We start from the raw sequence: 21542 nt of genomic DNA on the forward strand, positions 1-21542 counted from the left end.
TGGATGCCTCCATCCAAAAGAGGCAGCCAAGAAGGGCACAGAGTCTTGGCTGGAGTCCGGGAGGCATGCATTAGCTCCCGCTGAGACGCCTTCGCTCATCGAGGATTCCCATCCCCGGGAGACCCGGGTTCTCAATGGAGCTGCACGGTGGCGAATGCACGGAGCGGATGGTCAGAAAGTAACATGTCGACTGTGATTGAAAAGATCAACAAAACACGCAGTATCTGTCTAGGCGGCATTGCTCGCGCAAGACCACGGCTGCCTGCCAGCGTCCTGCGCAATCGCCTCACCAGAGGACCACAAACCGAGCGCACACAGCACCAGTCCCACCAGCACCAACAGAGCGTTGGCCAAGAACTGCATGATCCTCTTGCGACTCGCGAACCACTCGCCGTAGTACATCCACAGCCACAGCGCTCCGGGGATGCCGTAGGAGAACCAACTCGCAAATAGCGCGCACACGAGACCGAGCAGGTTGCTGAAGACGGGAATCGACTGGGCGATCACCCACGCCACGATCCAGATCGCCGCTGTGACGCCAAGCCAGCCAATGAAGCCGCGCGTCGTGCGCTTGGCGACGTGCTTGGTGCCGGCAAAAACGCGCACGAAGATGTACTTGGCCGCGACGTGGCCGTAGATGACGCCCGCGATGATGATGGTGGGCATGGCGATGCCCCAGATGACCTTCCTGACCACGACGGACCCGGCGGCCGAGAGAGCGGGCGAGGGCACGTCGGGGCCGACGTAGACGTAGATGACGACCGAGACGACGATGTAGAGGACGGTGTCGCTGAGCTGCAGCAGCATCAGCGCCTTGGGCCAGTCGTTGGGCTGCTTGAGCTCGGACATGACGCTGAAGAAGCACGAGTGGCCGCTGAAGGCGACCGCGATGTTGGTGACGGACAGGAAGGCCGAGGTGAAGCCGATGGTGCGCGACACCTCCAGGCTCGTCGTGCCGATGGGCTTCTCGATGCCGACGTCGATCATGGTGATCATGACGGCCGAGAAGATGGACGCGAACGAGGCGAACGAGTAGTAGCCCGCCGCTCGCAGGGTCCGGGGCGTGTTCAGCACCCAGAACACGGCCAGGCCGACGACGCCCCACACGATGGTGCACGCGGCGCTGCTGGACAGGGTGTTCAGGCAGATGGTCCATGTCAGGAGGTGGCTACCCATGACGAAGATTTGGAAGAGGGTCTGCGCCCAGCCGAAGACCTCCTGGAAGACCTTGCCCATGCCGATGGACCGGCCCATGGCCTCGCCGGCGTCGCCGAAGCTCTGGACCCAGGGGTGCCGTTTCCGGAACTCGCCCATGACGAGGCCAGAGTAAGTCGCCAAGACGCCCATCAAAACCATGATCACGATCCCGGGAGCAAGTCCGAGGTTCGCCACGACGGCAGGGAGCGATAGGATACCCAGCGACACCGTCTCAGCGATCAGGACGACGCCGGCTTGCCTATAAGTGAGAGTCAGCTTTCAGTGCTATGGTTCGGTTTCTTATTGGGCGAACATACCACCAGGTGAGGGTGTGGTAGTTGATATCCTCGGAGGTGATCTCCAGCTCGTCGGCCGGGGTATAGCTGGGGGTGGCTGGTTGGAAACCGGTGCCGAAGGGTTCGACATCGTTCTTTGTATCGTCCAACTTCTTCTCTGAGAAGGCATCTGGACCGGCCATGGCAACTGCGACGTCTGACGCCATCGAGGTTGGCAGCGGGTGGGCCCCTGAAGTCCAAGTTATCTGAGATTGGCAAATTGGAGTCTGCTGCTGCGCCTAGCGCTAAGACGCAAGCTTGCAGAGGCTGAAGGTAGTGGGTGAGGCTTTCTAAATCAGATGGAGAGAAATCCGGGGAAGGCCTTCTCCAGGGGAAGAGTCGAATTTATTGCGGGAACACGTTCGTCTCATGCTGCCCACGGAACCAATCCCAGCAGTTCTCGCCGCGCTCGTCCGTCCGCGACCGGAGGGATGAGAAAATTTCGAACAGGGACCAGGCAGCTCTACAGGACCTGGAACGAACGGGGTTCGTGGAGCCGCGGAGTGGCAAGGCGGAGCGGTTCCGTCTGGGGTACATGAGAATTTTCGATTTTCGTTCGCTGCCATGTCCGCTTGCTCGCCGAGATGGACTCGCGGTGGAGCTTTTACGAAACACAAACCCGCCCGATCCGCGGTTCAGAACAACGGTTGCGGATGACCGGCTGACGGCGGGGCCAATCCACCGTAATAAGATCTCTTGTTCGTTCAAAGTAGTTTTTGCTGAGGAACTGTCGCTGCGACATTTAGGATCAACTTGCCGCTGGCCCAACATTGTTAGGTCTGGATCATCTGTCACAATCAACCTTCTAGAGCCGTTCCACGCGCCACGAGATCCACAGGAGCCAACCAGGGTATCCCGACATGTTTGCCGAACGAACTCCGCTGGTATTTCATAAGCTCATACCACACACCCGAATTAGGTATGGATGACTCTTAGAATGCCGAGCTGCGTCCGTAAGGCATATAGGGCAGGGCACCGCCATCCAGCCCCTTTTTCCGACCAAGCGTTTGTTTACCTTCCACCATCTTGGTGACCTGCTTCCCCTGAGCCCCACAAATGCAGGCAGTTATCTCCTTCTAGTGTAGGTCAGAGTTCAAAAGTGTCTGGCTGCGAGAAAACAGTCCAGAAAATGGCAGAGGTCTCCTGTGCAGGTGCGGCTGGGACCTGCGGGTCTACATCCCCTGATTCAAACACTCCACTCCCTCGTGCAGTCGCAGAACGATCGGCATTTATGCGGGCGCTGGAACCCGCCAAAAAGCTGACCGCAGCAATACACAGTCCACACCTTCCCGAATAGCTTGACCGGCCGACCGGAACTCCCGGGGAAGTTTGGGGAAGAACCCACTTCTCCCCGTGGGGATGGACACATTTGTTGTTCCGCTGCGCTGCGAGGGGGATTAGCCGTCGATTTCCGCGGTGACGGGCCAAGACGGTGGAGCGTGGAGACGTCTCGTGTTAGAGTGCGTACCCATCGCTTACGGATACTCGTCAGCTTTGTCCTCCTTCGCTGGCGACAGACGGGATGTCCTCGTTTCCAACAACACCCCCTGCGCTGCCAACTCTACCGACGAGGTCAATCGCTAGTAGTATCCACAAAACTCAAGCCCAAGCTCGAACCCACAAGCACGCTGGAAGTCTCTGACCACACGCTACGGTCTTCGCCGGTGGAGGCGTCAGGGCCCTGGGGCCGCCGCGTCGCGGTCGTGCAGGCCTGTCAGAACCGGCCCGGCCCAGGGCTCCGGGCCGGCCCACCGAGATTAGGATCCACCAGCTTGATGCCCAAATGCCGCCCAAGACTGGGCTCCTGAAGAGCCTCTCTTCTACAATACAACATCCTCAACACCACGATTAATCCCAGTTGTATACATTGCTTGCATCGTGATAGCTTTATCTTCCTAAGCCTACGTAGCGGTTCTAACAATTAAGAGTCTTATTGGCTCAAAAACCCAGCCCTATCTCTAAGTATATAGCTCTACGTATAGCGCTTAGTAGCGACTACTATATCTTCGAAAGCCAATACAAAGATCGACATTATCCTAATTAGCCTAGATAACTAAGTAGCTTAGAACTATAAGTTCGTCAATAAGGCTAAGTATCTCGACCTACTCGACTATTTCGAAGGTAAGGCGAAGCTCCTTCCAAAGCCTACACTAGCCAATACCTACGATCTCGCCTATAAGCGTATCCGACGTAAGCTCTAGGAATATATCGTCGAACTACGGGCTTCTACGTCGGCTATAGCTATAGGAGCTCTAGCCGATCTAAGAGCGTCCGCTATAGGCGAGCAATAGCCTAGCACTGCCTCTATAGCCTAGGATAACGATATAGATTCCTAGACCCTCTCTAAGAACGAGGGTCTATAAAAGTAGCCTAGTATCGAAGTACTAAACGACTATTAAAGGAAGCTCTACAACGAGAGGAAGAAGTAGTTCAACAATAATATCGCTATTGTCATTATATAGGTTAAGAAGGATCTAGATTATAAGTATAAGGACTATAAACGTTAGACTAATTACTTTACCTAGATACTAACCTTTATAACTATTATAGTAGTAGCTAACTACTAGTCTATCTACTTTATAAAATATATTGACCTTTAAATATAGTATAATAATCTTAAGAAAACTACTTAGCCGACTATTAAGACGATAACTAAGCTTTAAACGTATATTTATATTTATCTTAATATACTTAAATACCCTAGGAATATATATATTAAAGAGGCTAATTTTAAGAGGTAGCTTATTAAATAGAAGAGCCTAATAGATAAGGCCTCCCTCTAAAAGATAAGTAAAGTAAAAGATCCTAGCCTATAGTTCAACTAATTGATAGCTATACTAGAGAAGCTATTCCTAAGCTTTATTTCCCTCTATACTATAAGTAAGATAGAGATCCTCGAGAAGCTAACCTTTTAAGATATAGCTATAGAAGTCTATAAAGGTATATACCTATTCCTTAAGAAGGTATCTAACTATATAGGGAAAGGATCCTTTCTAATATATAGCCCTAGAGAGAAAGAAAACAAAGACCTTAAGCAATTAGAAGATTAGGAGGATCGCCCTAAGCGCTAAACTAGTTGTAAAGAGGGAGCTAGAATCGGCTAATCCTACTCTAAATGTAAGCTAAGTGCGCCTATAGCTCCTAGTACCTCTATAAGGTCCTTAAGTATATTAAGGAAATGCTATATCTATAATCACTTCTATCTAACTAAGCGGTACTACTACTTAAACCCTAAGAGTATACCGCCTAGGTAGGAACCTAGAGAATACATTAAGGCTTATATAGAGGCTAATTTAAAGGCTAATTCAACTCTATAAGTAGAGGCTAATAGGCTTTAAATAAAGAGGTCTAGGAATAGCCTTACTAATAATGTAAAGAGCAATATAGGCGAAGATCTACTATTGTATTAACTAGCTAACTACTCTAAAAGAGCTATAGCTATACTTCTAACAAAGGAGCCTAAGGTCCTCGAAGTAGATATAGCAAATGCCAACGCCCCTAAAGAGGGCATTGCTCCTAAAGAGAGCACTATCTAAGAAGAGGGTACCGCCTCTAAAATAGGTATTGCCCTTAATATAGGCAACGCCCTCGATATAGGTACTAATATTATAGTGATATTCAGCTACTAGTACATTGTAAGAACATAGTAGTAGAGAGCTATAGGCAAATGTATAGCGAGCTTCACTATAATCCTAGCTATATTCTAAGTAGGCTAAAGATACCCTCTAATCAACTTAGTAATCCTAGATTTAAGGTTAACTATTTATATCGCTAACTATCTAAGTAGGTTCAAAAGGCCTTTTAAATTAGCTATATCTAATAACTATATCTAGGTAAGCGAATACCCTATTTAGATTAAAGAATATAGCGAGATAGATATTAAACTATAGAACAACGAGGGCATTATAGTCCTTATACTATATAACGTAGCTTACTACCCAACCTTCGTATATAATATTATATCGTTAGAGTAGCTTAACCGACAAGGGATCTAGTAGGACAATAGGCTAGAGAGTATATCGAACTACTTACTTAGGCGCTAAGATTATACGTTCCTTAGATATACTATAAAGAAGCTCTAACAATATATCTTCGAATATATGCCTAAAGACTATACGCCTATAGCCTTTGTTACCTAAACAAAGAGACTCGATCACTAGGCTCGCTATATAGAGAGCGTGGCAAATGCTATAACTTAGTACCTACGCCTTAGCTATATAGGCCTAAGGGCCTTCGAATACTTTATCAATTGCTTATAAGGAGAGCGTATTAAAGGTATACCAACGTTCAAATATAATGGCTATAGCCTTAGTAAGTTAAAACGTAGGCCCAATTATATTCCTAGACCATTGAACTATAGCCTAGGCGATAGGATCGCCCTAGATCTATACTCTTTCTAGAAAGGCTAACAACGCTTTAAATATCTACTATTGACGATAGATCGCTATTTAGATATAATATAGGACTACTATCTATACAACTATAAAGCGCTAGATATCCTAGTAGCTATTAAACACCTTGCTATACTATTTAAAAGGTAGTATTAGCTATATATCAAGGTCCTAGAGTATAACAACGAATTTATATAGGCGAGTACTATTACTACCTAGGCAAAGAGACAAAGCATCTAGATAGAGCCTTTAGCGCCTAATACGCCTATATAGAATAGAGGCGCTAAACGCTTAAGGGGTATAATCAAAGAGAAGGCTAGAACAATAGCTATCGATATATAGTTGCTAGGGCAACTATAGCTAGAAGTTATAAGAGCTACGATATATCTCTATAATAGGATACTATCCTTGATAACAAAGTGGATAACGCTACTAGATCGCTTTTATACCTTCTTTACTAAAAGAGATAGCCTAAGAGCCTTAGAGTATAAGCTATACTAAGGGCATTTAAAGGTCTATAGTTGTAAAGTATTCGTTATAATAGATATTACTAAGAAGAAAGAAAGGCGCCTTGAACAGTTCTAACTAAGAGCTTAGATCGGCTACTTTGTAGGATACGATTCTTTGAACATCTATTATATTTAGAACCTTGCTACCAACTAAGTAGTATATATATATAATATAATCTTTGATGAAAAGTAGGTATACCTAAGCGATCTAAAGCTAGTAACGTAAAACATCCCCTAGGTAGACCTTGAAGAGCTAAAGTACTAGCTTAATACTAGAGGCGCTAATAATACTAATTAGCTAGATAACAATAATCTTATATCTATAGCTAAGGAAGAGGATATAATAGAGGTGTTCAATATACCTTTAATAACCTTCGAAGAACTAAAGGAGAGCCTAGCTACTACTAAAGAAATATTAGATACTATTGTAATAAAAGGCAATACTATAGGCACCTTCCTAGAGTTCTAATATCCAACTCCTTCGCCTACTCTACTAAACGCTTTAATTGTAGCTACCTTCCTAGGTTTACGTTTACCTAGAGCCTCTAAAAGAGCGTTCTAGCTATAGGAGGCCACCTTTAACGTAGAAACGTTGGGCTCTAGAGCTACTAAACGTAGACACTTAAGGAGGGTCCTCTATATAGAGGAAGAGAGAGAGGAACTCGCCTAAAAGAGTAAAAAGAAAGCTAAGAAGGTAGTCGGTACTATTAAAAAGGAAGATAGTAGTACTAAAAGGATCTCTTAAAAAGAAGTCGATCGCCTATAGTAAGAAGGTAAGCTTAGATCTATCTACTAGTCGATACTCCTACCTATACCTCGATAGTACTCTAAACTCAAAGATTACCTACTAGGCTAGCTATTCCTAGAAGCTGAATACGATTATCTCCGAAGCTATAAAGCGATAGGCTCTTAGAAAGAGATTCGCTACTATAATAAAGAGGTCTAAGGCAAATAGATCCTAGATTATATATAAATATATATCTATAAGTTTAATAAAAGTAGGTACTTTATTAAATATAAAGCGAGGCTAGTAGTATATAGCAATTAGTAAAAGAAGAGGTTCGCTAAGGAGAACTATATAGCTATATTCACTATATAATCTTTTAGAATAGTACTTGCTACTATAGCGAGGTTTAACCTAGAACTAAAGCAATTTAATATAGTTAATGCCTTTGTTAATATAAAGATCGATAAAGATATTTATATAGAGATGCTATATAGCTATTGTAAACTAGGAACTATCTTAAAGCTAAAGAAGGCGCTCTATAGCCTATAAAAGTCTCCCCTCCTTTAGTAATAAGAGCTAATAGCTACCCTAAGGAACCTAGGGTTCTAGGCTATATTATAAAAGCTTTATATTATAATGAACAAAGGCATTATTATCTTCTTCTATATAGATAACATTGTTTTCGCCTATTGTAAGAAGGATCAATACTAAGCTAATAAAATGATTAGCTAGCTATAAGAAAAGTATAAACTTATAGAAGGAAATGACCTTCTATAGTTCCTAGGTATAGAGATTTATTACAACTATAAGAGGCGTTTAATCTAGCTTGGCTAGATAGTATATATCGAGAAGATTATAAGGTTGGCCTAGGAAGAAGGAGAGCCAAAGACTCTAATAGCTAAGGGCGAATTGCTCCTATACAACGATGTTGCTAGCTATAGCTCTATTACGCTCTATCAAAGGAAGATCAGCTTAATCCTATATACCGCTATTAATATACGCCTAGACATTGCCTTTGTAGCCTCTAAGCTTATATAGTTTAATTAGAACCTAGGACTAGAACACTATTATATAGCTAATCGAATATTATAATACCTCTATTGAACAAGGTTCTAGGCCCTTTAGCTAGGAGGAGGAGATACCCTAATTATAGCTAGCGATACTAGCTTCGCTAACAATAGTATCGATTATAAAAGCTTATAAGGTTATACTATTATCCTATTTAGAGGGCTAATTGTCTAGCGAGCTAGTAAATAGGATATAGTAACTATATCGACTATAGAAGTAAAGTTGTTAGTACTTATATAAGCAGTGAAAGAAGGTATATTCCTTTAACGCCTATTAGAGGTACTAGAGATCTATCTAGATAATAAGATCCTATTGATCTAGTACAATAATAAATAGACAATCTAGCTAATTAATGCTAAGATACCTATATTATAGACAAAGCTAAAGTATATTGATATTTATAACTATTAGCTATACTAAGAAGCTTAGAATAAGAGGGTTAATATAGATTATATACCCTTGAACTAGATGTTAGCTAATAGCCTAACGAAGGCGCTAGAACTAGAGCCCTATAGGAAGTTCGTAAAAATGTTTAATCTAGCGGATATCTAGGCCTTTATCAAGATATACGTCTACTAAACAATATAGAAGGAAAAAACCTAGAGCTAAAAGAAGGCTCTAACTAAATAGAGGGTTCAATTTACAATGTAATATATAGGATTAAGATAGGTAGGCGCTTAAGGCTTAGTAGATTAAAGCGATAATAAAAGGACCTCAACACTATAGAATTACTGGATTAGGAAGGATATAGCGTTGGGAATAGCTTCGTAGATTACTAGTTTTAGTAGGCTAGAGCTAGAGGCTTGACCTAGGGGGGTATATCAGAACCGGCCTAGCCCAGGGCTCCGGGCCAGCCTACCGAGATTAGGATCCACTAGCTTGATGCCTAAATGCCGCCTAAGACTAGGCTCCTGAAGAGCCTCTCTCCTATAATACAACATCCTCAACACCACGATTGATCCCAGTTGTATACATTGCTTGCATCGTGATAGCTTTATCTTCCTAAGTCTGCGCAGCGGTTCCAACAAGGCCCACTCGACGCACAGCCCCAGCACGAGCGCTCGATCAACTTGAGGGACTGGACCACGCCGTCCAGTTGTTTGTTTCTCAATTACCGAGATGCTCGCCGTCACGGCCACCTTGATGCCCGGCGGCAGCGGCGCCGTCCAGATGGCCGCCACGACGGCCGCTTCCACTACAAGTGCTGCGGCAGGAACCAGGACGTGCCATCACCGGGAGGCGCTCCCGTCTCTCCACGTACGGGCTATGCTGGCTCGTGTTTGCGTCTACCACGCCGCCGCGCGGGTCTTGGTGTCGGCCCACCAGGGGCCGAAGTAGGGCAGGGATAACGGGATGCAGGTAAGCGGGATCGTGATGGCGCAGCTGATTGCGACTGTGGATGGGGAGTTAGTCCTCGATCAATCTCGTCTAGACGATTATTCTCAGCGGCCTCAGCCAGCGTTGCCTTGTGAGGGGAATCCTCTAGAGTGTCAGATCCGGCCGGCCGGGGGAGTGTCGGCGGAGATGGCGACTCTACAACGGGCCCAGTGCTTTGTTACCACTTCTTCGTATCCTGACCTTCCGGTGGAGATGAAACAGCAGGAACAATCATCACCGTCTTTGCAAGCTTCATCTCGTAAGCAGATTCTTGCATGGTGTCAGATGAGGCCGGCCCAGGCGGTGTGGACTGAGACAGCGGCTCTGAATGAACAACATCTTTTTCTTCAACGTTAAATGTCTTTGGCGCCCTCTGCGGCGAGAGTTGGATGGGCGCCGCGCTTGCGCTGGGCCTCCAGTCAGTGTGGTTTGGCTGCGGAACAGGCATGAAATGATGAAACCCGGCGAGGGCGGAGGAAGCGGGATCACCGTGGCCCTCGGGCCAGGCGGTGGGGGTGCAGATATCATGGCAAGCGAGCCGAGGCAGTACGAATCATTGGCCGCATACCAGGAGCCCAATAACGAGATAAGCTGGGCAGAGTGAAGGTGTAAATCTAGATTCAGCGATCGCGCAAGAACGGATTCCAAGCCCCGCTATAGCGCGCTCCATGCGATTGTCCACTTCTCACATTACATTCCATCATTAAATGCCTCCCTGCATGGCCGAAGGCAAGCTATAGGTAAGCCGTTTTTGTGGTATCGGGGTTGACAACCACGGAATCCGTGCTCTAGACGAGCAACTAGGCATAAGTAGAATACGTGTTGTCAGGACAGCGAGAGAGAGTGGAAATTACCTGACGGTTACAAGCTTGAATTCATGCAAGTCTGCCGTATCGTCCATATGCACGGCGTTCCAGACTGTCAGACCGCCGTCGAGTGTCGCTCGCCGGATTACTGAGCATGCCATCCACGAATGAACAGAGTTTTAGGCTAAACTCTCATCCTCACTCCGAACTCCTGTACACACGGCCGAGGATCCGCTTGAAGACCGCGTCGCTCGAGAGATGTCGGAGGGTTACCCTACTGATTCCTTCACATGGTATTCAGAAGGAGCAGGAAAGTAAGATAGCATTGTAGCATTCGCTAAGCTGCAGTTAGCAGGTCCCGAGGTAGAAGACGTTCCGTAACCATCTGGATCGCATCGCACTGGATGAAGGATCTCGTTGCAACGAACACCGCTCTTGGAGAGGTTGTATTCATGTCACACGGGAAACTCCACCATCTCACGGCCTCTTCTGCCGGATGCCACCAGTACAGCTGCTTCAGCGCCGGATGGCGCTCCTGGAATCCCACCAGCCTGACTTGCTAAGGGATTGTGGAGTGACCGCGTCTTCAAGGGGGGCTGAGACATTCGCGGCTAATGCACACACAGGTGCGATGCTTCTCGACTCTTCGCCCTATCCGTCTTGTCCACATCAATTTTGAAAATGGCCGGTGGAGCGTCATACTTCTAGTTAGGGGACATCATGGCAAAGAAGCAGCTAGAAACGTTTGACTGCGCTGATCGACACAGCGTTACCCGTCCAAATGTCGCCGCCGCCAAGCTGAAGACGAGAAGCGCCGAACGTGCAGGTAGCTTGAATTGAGAAAACCGAACAGTGACGGGCTCAACAGCGACTGGATCCTGAGAATGATCGGCATCGCACCCTTACAGCTTCAAGAGCTGGCCAACATGGCCGTGAAGGTGGCCGCTGTTGAGTTTCAGCAATTCAAATTGGGCAAGTCTGCAAGACATAGCAGCGCTTACGCCACAATAAGGATGGCTTGCCCCGTCGAAGCCGTTTGGGAAATGCGCGTTGGCCGTGCAGCGCCAGCTGATTCGACGACAGCGTCCGGCGCCGCATGGCCTCCCCAGGCGGCGTCCCAAACTGGCGGGTGACCCTAATTTTAGCGCCCGAAACGTGTTTTGAAGGTGCGAGCTCCGGGCCAATGAACCCGGGCCTATGGTCCGGTGACCGGGGTGTCTTACACGCGGATCATTAAAACAGAAGACACCAGTCAGGTCGCCGTGCAAGATGACCTCGAGGTCCTCAGGGCAGTTGAATCGTTCCCAATATTGCGCTGCTTTCCTTTCGCTTGTCACATTTCGAGTCATCGAGTGCCCGCGCTAGCATCGCTGTTTTGCGGGCGTCAGGGAAACACCAAACTCCACAGCCGAGGTCGCCAAGATGCCGTCTTTCACGAGCAGGCACTACACGCCGGACCGCTTCCGGTCTCTCTCCAAAACCGACGACGACATGATGGAAGACGTTGTCTACACCCACAGTCCAGGCCTCAAGAATACCGCCACCCATCTCCCCACCCTGGCCCCGTCGGACGGCTCCCTGCTCGACTACTTCGACCTGCCATCACCACCCAGCACGCCCCACCAACCAACCCACAGCCTCAGCCTCTCCTCCCTCAACAGCCTGCCCAGCCCGACCACCAGCAGCAGCAGCGCCAGCAGCCCAGGCCCTACGTTCCCCTCCGCAGGGAGCTCCCCGCTCTCCTCCTCCACCACCACCCGGCCGCGCTGGCCCACTCTCTCCCAGCGCATCCACCACCGCCTGCCCATCCGCCCCCGCTCGCGGAGCACCTCCTCCATCTCCTCGACCAGCTCCGCCTCCTCCTCCTCCTCCTCGTCCCCAAGCCAGATGGACATCGACGCAGCCGACACGGGGGACTTGCTGCTCAGGAGGGCGGTCACCAGTACAAGCACCGGCACGGGGTCGGGCGGTGGCGTGGCGATGGTGCGCCCGGCGCGGCGCACGCCGTACTACCCGCCCAACGCGTCACGGAACCCCGCCGCGGAGCGCACGCGCGTGTACATGAACCGCGGGCCGCACTACCTCCCCAACTGGACGCCGCTGGGCAGCTTGCCGAGGCATGTGCAGCTGCAGATTGAGGAGCAGATGGTGAAATTTACTGCGTCGTCTTTTTAGGCGAGGTGGCGGGGGGATACTCCGCAGGGTGTGAGAATGGTTAAATGGCGTGGGATTTGGTGGTGTTTCTCTTCTTTTGTGGTCGGTTTGCGGGGTGTGAGCGTGGCTGGTGATTTATTTCTTTTTCATTTTCTTCATTTTTTCTTTTGTCCTAGAGTGAGACACTTGAACGGAGTGGGTATCCTGCATTCTTGGGACGGGCGTGGCTTGAGTTCATGAATGGCGTTACGAGGGATCTCGTCCTTCTACAGGCCTGCTGGGGCGTATGGTGTTGGCGTCATCTTAGATTATTGTTTTGGGCATTTAGATTCAGGGTCCAGCCGCGGGCCGCGGAGTTGCGATAGGTGTCTGTGGTACTGAATAATAAGACAGTTTCATGCTATCTCTTCATGTTCGTTGCCTGACAGGGCGGGGAGAGGACTCAGGGAATCTCGCGAACTCGCTGTTAGGGAGATTTCAGGACTGTTCAACAGAAAGTCGAAAGCTTTACCACATCACCCAACCTAAGATACAACGCCAGTTATACATACAACCCGACGGGCCGACCTGACGCGGCCGTACGAAACGCCTAACTCCAAAGACCAACACCCATCCGATGCTCGGGAGCAGACAGCTGGTTGCGCTACTGAGAATAATACATGCGAAAGAAACACCCCCAACCTCCTCCGTCTTCACTTCCTGGACAATGACACGTAGTACCAAGAGCGATCATGATCCGGCTTTCGGCGTTTGACCAGTGTGGCACTGTCCCCGATCAGGGCAACCTGAGACGAGTACGAGAGACTCGAGTTCATCCGGTAAGCCGGGATCCCGCTCGATACAGCGGTTGGCGAGATCGCGTCGGAAGCTGCGAACTGTTTTGCCTTGCCGCGGGTGACCGGGCGCACTTCGCCGTCATCGTGCCAGTGAATTTCTCGGAATTTGGGCCTTCTTGTCACCATGGACAGCCGGTCAAAGGCGCGTCGAAACCACACCTCGGAAGTGGTGGCTTTGGACATCGTGGAGGCGGGGGATGTGTGGCAGAGTGGATTTCGGTCAACGCTGAAGGCTGTAGATAGAAGAATGAAGGCTTTCCAAAGTCAAGCGCAGGTCCCAAACAACTGTCGAGGACATATGTTGGTTGGCAGGGTGAGGGCTAGTCAACGAGAATACGCACAAAGAAATGGGGTGGAGAGCGTTGCCAGTTTGTATGTTGAGAGCTGAAAGAAATCGGCCCAAAATACTGAAATATTCGAGACCATCCTGCTGGAGCGTCTCGGTTGTCCTCCATCGTGTGATTTTGGAAATACTGGGCCTAGGGGGCTTGAGCCAGGTCTCAGGGAATAGGGCGGCTTGGAATGGCCACCACGTCGAGATTCTTTAGGGCCATCTCAGATGGACGCTTTGGCTCAAGCCAACCAGGAGATGGCCGGACCTAAGACTGATGTCCTGTTGGCCAATCCTTCCGATCTATTTTTCGGAAAGCCCGATTCGGAAAGCCCCGAGGCTGCGGCGCGCGATCTCGGCTCCGTGCCGCACGAGAAGTGGAACGGGCCGGACGCAGACCGTCAACCGGGCTAGCCTGGACCAGTTTGTGAAACAGGCGAATGGAACAGGCTTCAAACACTGGACGGCCCGCAAAGTTGCCAGCTGGTTGGGCCGTTATCCTAACGGCCCCCAACAAAGACCATAACAACAAGCAAGGCTCCTCTCAGCCACGGTTCCATGCACCGCCTGGGCGCGATAGGCCAAAGGGCCAGGGACCTCGCCCAAAACAATAGCGAAGGAGCACAATTTGGCCTTTCGGCGGTGACCGGAGCGTCCCCGTCTGGCACCGCGGTCCCGAGTCAGCCGCAGAGTTCCAGGCTGATGCAGGACCAGGGACGACTATAAGGTTTCTCTGGGCCGTCCTATCCGAGCAGCTAACCATCCACTTCATCTCACTTCTTGTCTTTGCTTGATTCGGAATACACGATCATCGGTCGATCCAAGAGATCCACGACCGGTTCCTGAAAATATTGGCAACTCTGAATACCACCTTATCATCCTCGACCATGAGCCGCTCCCGCTACCAACCTAACCCTGCATACTCCGTCAACCCATATCAGCAGCAGCCCTATGGCGCCGTCCAACCACAAACTCAGATGCCGGGCATGATGCCCGCCCAGCACCTCGCCAACATGTCGCCATCGCCGTACGGCAGCCCACAACCAAACATGGGCCAGTCACCCGTGCAGGGCTCCCTCTCCCCAGGTGCGATGTGGAGCTCAACCTTCGCCAACGGCCCGATCATCGAGGACCTCTGCGCGCCGCCGCCGCCCATGGCGTATTCCGCAGCATCGCCGCCCATGCACGCCCTGCCGCCACGCATGGCGATAGGGCCGATGCACCCGGGCGCCATGCCCCAAGTGCAGAACGTCTTTGGCATCCGCCAGCCCACGCCGCACCCGTTCGCACATCCGAGCGTGCACCACCACCAAGCGCAGGGGCTGGGGATGCAGGGCATCCCCTCCGCGCGAATCGTGGGCGCGTACCCGCCGTATGCCGGGTCGCAGCCGGGGATGGTGTACGCGCCGCCGCCGCCGCCTCCGCCGCCGCAGGTGCATGTTGACCCAAGCGGGGTGCTCGCGCGCCCGCGGATGGAGACGGGGTTTCCGACCCCCGTGGCTGGGACTCAGGCGGGGAATGCGCCCGGGATGGGCCAGATGGGCTCGCCTGAGATGGGCAGCAATCCGGATGGGGAGGGGATGCCGCCTTTGACGCCGGTCGAAGAGGCGTTGAGGGGGTTTTTGAGCCCGAATTTGAGCGACTTGGGACATCACTAAGGGAGAGGGCAGGAACTGGACCACAGGAGAAGGACAGTGGATGCTTGGATGAATGCTAGAGAGCAAGAGTCATGGAGGCGGGGTTCACGAGCCAGGAGTTCGGGGTTTGGCATCGTATAACGTCTCATCTCATATCATAACATAATGGATTGAAACCTCACGTGGGCCCCGGGTGATCATGGCTCGCTCCCAAGACCGAAGGTATGAGGACACTGATTAATGTGTCGACTGAAAGAGGCAGCGATCGAGCTGTGGTGCTCACCCTGACCCATCTCGCCGTCCTCGTTTTCCCAAGGCCGTGGATGTATCCTCATGGCCACAACAACTGCCACCCCTCACAACGCTGTCTGACCGCATAAACACGGCGCGCGAACGCGCCGTGAACGCCAAATTCCGTGCCAGCCAACATCGTCAACATGGACGAGTACGGCATGCAGGAGTTGGAGACGTGCGCTGGAACCGTAATTTGGGAGTTCCTTGATTCGCCGCACCGTTGTTACGGCATCCGATGATGCTACCGGAGTTTCCGTTATCGAACGCTGTAATTACTGCAAGAGAGTGTTTGTCTCCAGTTGTTATCTTCACGAGGACATCATCTCTGCAGCGTCAATGGTTCGAGAACATCGCCGCGCCATGCCTCACCCAGGGGGTACTGTCTGAGCATACCTACCTACGTATAAGTAATTAGGGGACCAGATGAGTAAACAGTCTAGGTACGGATATAGCTGTCGTCTGGATGCAACACATAAGCCGATACTCGACTTCTGGGAAACGGTTGTCCACAGGGCGATGTGAACGAACAATGGCGCTTTTGGCGATGGCAGCGGTAGTCCCGTTGTCCCTTGGCGTTTCATTGTAAGGTGAATAATTCCTGAGCGCAGGATAGAGGTAACTACTATTCACTGCACAATTCCTACTGATACAACTAGATCCGCTCAAGTGTGCTGTGATATTACCTTCTGTTCATCACACAGCCCCCGCTCCCGTAAAAAGCACCAAGACCCCGATCGTCCCAGTACAACTCCAAAACTCCATGCTAAATTCCCATGATCCAAGTCCGAATGCTTCATATCAATCCAGAAATCTCTACAACCTCAACACTGCCACGATCCATCAATTGCGACGGAAGTTGGGCCGTTTCGCACCCTCCGTGGGGAACATCGTCATCGCCCTCTTCTTGTCCCCGACCTTGGCCCCGCTGAAGTGCATCGACGAAGCTCTCCTCTTCTTGACAACCTTGATCCAACCGTCGTCTTTCTCGTCCTCTTCGTCATCCTCGGCGATAGCACTCTCATTTGCCAGTTTGTCGTCCTTGGACATGGGCGGAAGCTTTCCCCAGGCCGGAAGATGCGGCAGGCCGGCGATGATGCTCTCCAGAGTTGTCCACGATTCGGGGCTGAGGGCCCAGGGACCCCTTGCTTCCTCCCTGAGCGCGTCGGACGGGACGGTGAACAGTCTGAGGCTGACATACGACTGCTTCGGCCAGGGTCGCTCGTCGGTCAGCGTCAGGAGAACGCCGGTGTCGGGGTGCGGCGGGCTGGGGTGGAGGGGGATCTGGTGCCGTCGGAAGTTTGAGTCGGACTGGAACTTGCCGCCAAGCGACTCGCCCGCTCTGAAGGATGTTATCAGAAATATCTCGGCCTGATCGGGAGAGGGGATGTTGTAGATGAGCACTGGGTGGTCGAATATATCGGGGGGGATGTTTCCCACCTTGCATTTGATGTAGCGCTGGGCGGGCAACCATGCGATGTTGCCGCGGACGAGGGTAGCGGGACGGTTGGCCGTCGATGCGGAGTTGGAGGGTCGACGCTTTTGAGGCGTTGCCATGGTTGCGAGAGGATGTGTTTGTGTCGTGCTTCAGGGATGCTTGCTCCTGTTTGCGTGTTGTCAGGCGAGGTAGTCGACCTGGTGCGGTGCCGAGGTGTTGTGCGATGTTTCGCGCGCTGAAGGGTGCGGTCCAGGTGGGGGAAGCATTGTGAGGTTTAATATCCAAGGCCATCTAGTGGCTGCTTGGATCACGTAACGAGGACAAGCCGCGTGTCTCGACGACGGTCGTAGTGTTATTTGGGACGGTAAGTACAATGATGTCTACCAAAGGCACAGTCCCGCACATCCTCGGCCTGAACAGGGATTTAGATGGCCTGTTCAATCAGCGGCCAAGCGAAAAAAAATGAGAGACATGGAGCCCTTCACATCTAGGCATTGAAAGGTTCCTGGCAGATCAGGAATCGGAGCAAAACTTCCCAAGTGCATTTGACTCGCCTTTCCGCAAGCAACGTGTGTTGGAACTGCACTCTTGCGGTTCTAGCAAGTCGCTCAAGCTTCTAGGCTTTGCCTTGACAGCATCAACTTCCTATGGAGTCACAAACAGGGTATTTAGGAAATTCCGCTGTCTAAAAAAAAAAAAAAAAAAAAAAAAAAAAAAAAAAAAAAAAAAAAAAAAAAAAAAAAAACCGCCTCATAAGACGCAAAGAATTCATTTATAGGCTGCGAGGTATTCATGAAGTCTACTTGAACAACTTTGCATCAACGAAACCATAAAAAAATCTCTCTTATTGCAATGTGTGCAAGTCAGGTGTCTCTCTTCTCGCTCTTCCAACTTCGCAGGTCCGCGAGCTGTGAAGGCTCAACAAAAGACGGCTGTCGCAGACAAGTGAGTACCCCGAGTTTGCAATGGTGCTGAGTTACACACCATGTTTTCCCTTTATAAGAGACCTGAGCGCTCAGAGGACCCGGGATCATGGTTGTGCTGGCCTCTCGCAATACTGGCCATTATGGGAGCTACACCGCAAGTCGCTGCCCAGAACCGGCAATCTCTTTGCGATTGTCCCGTGGGCACTCTTCAGCTGGTGGGTACTCCTTGCTGACCCGGCCATGTCCGCGCGACACATGGATGGGTTCGCGACAGAAAGGTGGCTGAGCAAACAGACAGCCGATTCCCGGACAGCAATTAAGCTTACGCTGGACCGGACCAGGGTCCTTTACCGCCTGTTTGAGGAGTCAGCTCGAGGTGTTCCCAACCATAGGGGCAACTGCTGCAGCAGCTTGCAGGTACAGTACCGGTACCTACTTGTTGCGGCAAGGCGTTTTTCTGCACCCCATCCAAGGCGCGAGGACCGCGAATTGTAACCACTGACATAGCACAAGCCATGTTTGCTTCGTCATCACAGGAAACAGGGTAGACGCGTCCGGGTTTCTGTCAGCCGCGCGGCGGGCTTGAAACGGGATGGGCCGCGAAGATACCTAGCCAGCAGTGGAAAGGTTCCGCAGGGACAGGGACGGGAGCGGTTGGCTTGCAATCTCAGCCAGCCCCGGGCTCACTGTAAGGCTTCCCGCGAGAACACCCGAGAGGCGTCCGGCTGTGCGGCAGCGATGCCGGTCCGCTGGACCCGCGGCTTGCGGGGAGTTGCAGGTTGATTGTTCACTGTGCAAGCTGTGGGAACAGCGCCCTTCATCATCTCGAAGTTGTTTCAATAGCGCCGGCCAGCGACAAAGGCAGCCTCTGCCAGCCATCGGTTGGCGGTTTTTAGGCCCAACACAGAACAATGCGCCCCCCAAGCCTCGCCATCCACCTGAAAGGCGGCCCCACCACGTGGTTCTGAGCCAATGAACAGACGCCGACCTGCCTGGGCCGCCTGACTCGACCTACGTGTGCCGACAGTGCGTGAACAACGGGGTTGTGCGTCGCGTGAGAGGACAACGGCGAGGAGGCGAGATGCCTCGGGAACCCTCCAGCACGCAAAAGATATATAAACCCAGGTACCGGTTTCTCCCTTGCCAAAGATCACCTGTAACGTGCAGTATCCCACAGCACTCCGTGTATATGTCACTACGGCTCACCTCAGCCTCTCTATTCACGTTCTGCAAGAAACCGCTGCCAAATTTCTGCTTTAGTTTGGCCTGATCAGACTTCGACTGCACATCACATCGCTCAACACAATCGCATCAAGCCCATCCACCAACCCATCTTCCTCGTCCTTTCCATCAGTTGGTGCGTTACAACACCGGAACCCGACCAAGAAATCCGCACACAATGACGGTCCCCGATCCCAAGCCCTTCGCCCGCGAGCTCCTGATCGCCCAGCTCGCCGTCCAGCGCGCCTCCCTCGCAACCAAGCTCGTCCTCGCCACCATCCCCCCACCCACAACCCAGACCACCAACGCAAACCAGACCTCCGACAACCAACCATCCTCCACCGCCGCTCACACCCCGATCAGCCCCTTCCGGCACCATCCCCACCCCCAGCAAGACCGGGCATCATCACAAACCACCAGCCTCGCCCACCGATCGCTGGCCAAAGCCGACACGTCGCCGGTGACGGTGGCCGACTACGCCGCGCAGGCGCTGCTCGTCGCCGCCGTGCACGCCGCGTTCCCGCGCGACGCGGTGCTGGGGGAGGAGGACGCGGACGCGCTGCGCGCCGACCCGGCGCTGGCGGCAAGGGTGTGGGAGGTGGTGGATTCTGCGTGGCTCGAGGGGGAGGGGGACGGTGGGGAGGGATGGAATGTTGGTGGGAGTGGGAGTGATGGGAGTGGGAGTCGGGTGGTGCTCGGCCGGCCGAGGTCAGTGGAGGAGATGCTGGATTTGATCGCGCTTGGTGGTGGTGGTGGTGGTGGTGGGGCGGATGGGAGGGGGAAGGGGAGGGATACGAGTCGCGGGCGGGTGTGGTGCATGGATCCGATGGATGGGACGAGTGCGTTCTTGCAGGGCGGGCAGTACGCGGTTTCGCTCGCGCTGTTGGAGGACGGGAAGGAGGTGCTCGGCGTGCTTGGGTGTCCGAATCTGATGCCTGGTGTTGGGGGCAGGGTGCAGGAGCGGGTGTGCGATCGGGATGGCATGGGCGTGATGCTGGCTGCGGTGAAGGGCCAGGGGGCCAGCTGGCGGCCGATGGGGAGGGGCGGGTTGTTGCCTGCGACGAGGATCGATCGTGGGAGGGGGAACGCCCCGGTTGAGCTGCGCGATGTGCACTTTGTGGACTCGTCGAACAGTCCGGCGACGCTAACCGGCAAGGTGCGCGAGCTGGCCGAGATCACCGGGGCGCTCTATCCGGCGCCGACCGAATTGTACTCGTCGCACATGCGATATGCTGCCATGGCGCTGGGCGGGCGGGAGTTTGTGCAGCTGCGTTGGCCGAAGCCGGGCAAGGGTCCGTGGTCCATCTGGGACCACGCCGGCTCGCAGCTCATCTACGCGGAGTCGGGCGCGGGCAAGGTGACCGACTTGGCTGGCAATCCCATCAACTTCACCACCGGGGAGAAGCTGTCGAAGAGCTGGGGGTTGATCACGGCCGACGAGACCATCCATGGGAAGATCCTGGCGTTGGTTACCGGGATGCTTGCTGCGGATGCCAGCCCCCATGCATATAAAGGGCATTCTGCGAGTGGGCACTAGCCATTGGGGGCTTGGGTTGAACATTTTCTCTTTCCCGGCGTTGATGGTGGTTTTCAGGACGGCGAAGCGTTCAGGGCGCCCATAGCTGAGCAAGTTTGAGGTTGAGTTTTCTGCCTATGATTAGAGCGGCGCTGCCAATTTCTTGCGATCTTTTTTTTTTTTTTTTTTTTTTTTTTTTTTTTTTTTTTTTTTTTTTTTTTTTTTTTTTTTTTTGTTTGTTTGTTTGTTTGTTTGATAGCCACAGAAAATTCATTCATATTTGAGATCACTGCAAACTCTAACGAGGTGAAATGCTACTAGACGTACTGTTCCTCGTATTACAATTGGAGTTAAGTCATGGGGTCAAGAAGTCTTGTTCATGCCCTATGGGCTCCTTCTCCCGAATAAATCCTTGATGCTCCATTTCCTGGGACGCTGCATCTCAAACATGAGCCCCCCGGATGGCTCGCGTAACAAGCGCTTTGGGATCAACACCCGAGCAGGATAGCCTGGTCCATCATGTGCATCCCACACGGTTGTGGCGCCTCCAGCTGAATCGAGCAAACTGACTCGTTCCACACCAGGGAAGTAGACAGCAGATACTTCAGGCCTCTTTCCCAGTCAGTGCCCAGTGAGGTGTTTCGACGCATCGGCAGGACGGTGCTCGCCTCACTCACGGCTGTGGTGAGCTTGACGCGGGTGTAGGGACCGGCAAGGCGTATTCAGTCATTTGGTCCCGTCTTTGACGCCTCGCTTGGCGGAGCAGCGGGTTGGCGAAGGCG

The 21542-nt window shown here is 51.7% G+C and overlaps 3 protein-coding genes across 3 annotated transcripts in view; 2 read left to right on the plus strand and 1 right to left on the minus strand.

Moving 5' to 3' along the window:
- THITE_2170736 (uncharacterized protein) overlaps nucleotides 1–17844 on the plus strand; it is a 49073-nt gene extending 31229 nt beyond the window's left edge. Inside the window, exon 4 of the mRNA XM_003654626.1 lies at nucleotides 17820–17844. The gene's annotated coding sequence lies outside the window, so the exon portion shown is untranslated. The remainder of the gene's footprint in view (nucleotides 1–17819) is intronic.
- Nucleotides 170–1817, minus strand: THITE_128080 (uncharacterized protein). The gene is made up of 2 exons (XM_003654866.1): nucleotides 1515–1817; nucleotides 170–1456 (listed from the first exon to the last, which is right to left on the minus strand). The coding sequence occupies exons 1-2, from the start codon at nucleotides 1697–1699 to the stop codon at nucleotides 229–231; spliced, it is 1413 nt and encodes a 470-aa protein (XP_003654914.1). The 5' UTR covers nucleotides 1700–1817; the 3' UTR covers nucleotides 170–228.
- Nucleotides 17845–19419: 1575 nt separating the features above from the next.
- Nucleotides 19420–20781, plus strand: THITE_2049425 (uncharacterized protein; the record flags this gene model as incomplete). The annotated part of the gene is made up of 2 exons (XM_003654627.1): nucleotides 19420–19856; nucleotides 19908–20781. Coding segments are annotated over 2 exons (1311 nt in total), but the record flags the coding sequence as incomplete, so codon positions are not given.
- Between the last annotated feature and the right edge of the window lie 761 nt (nucleotides 20782–21542).

Source organism: Thermothielavioides terrestris, chromosome 3, assembly GCF_000226115.1.
Source record: "Thermothielavioides terrestris NRRL 8126 chromosome 3, complete sequence".
Taxonomy (NCBI): domain Eukaryota; kingdom Fungi; phylum Ascomycota; class Sordariomycetes; order Sordariales; family Chaetomiaceae; genus Thermothielavioides; species Thermothielavioides terrestris.

What these genes read in the sequence shown, in the direction of transcription:
- THITE_128080 (XM_003654866.1), bottom strand. Translation starts at nt 1,699, where the DNA reads ATGGCGTCAGACGTCGCAGTTGCCATGGCCGGTCCAGATGCCTTCTCA. An exon ending in TACCACACCCTCACCTGGTG is followed by an intron (nt 1,457 to 1,514) that starts GTATGTTCGCCC and finishes TCTCACTTATAG; the next exon opens with GCAAGCCGGCGTCGTCCTGA.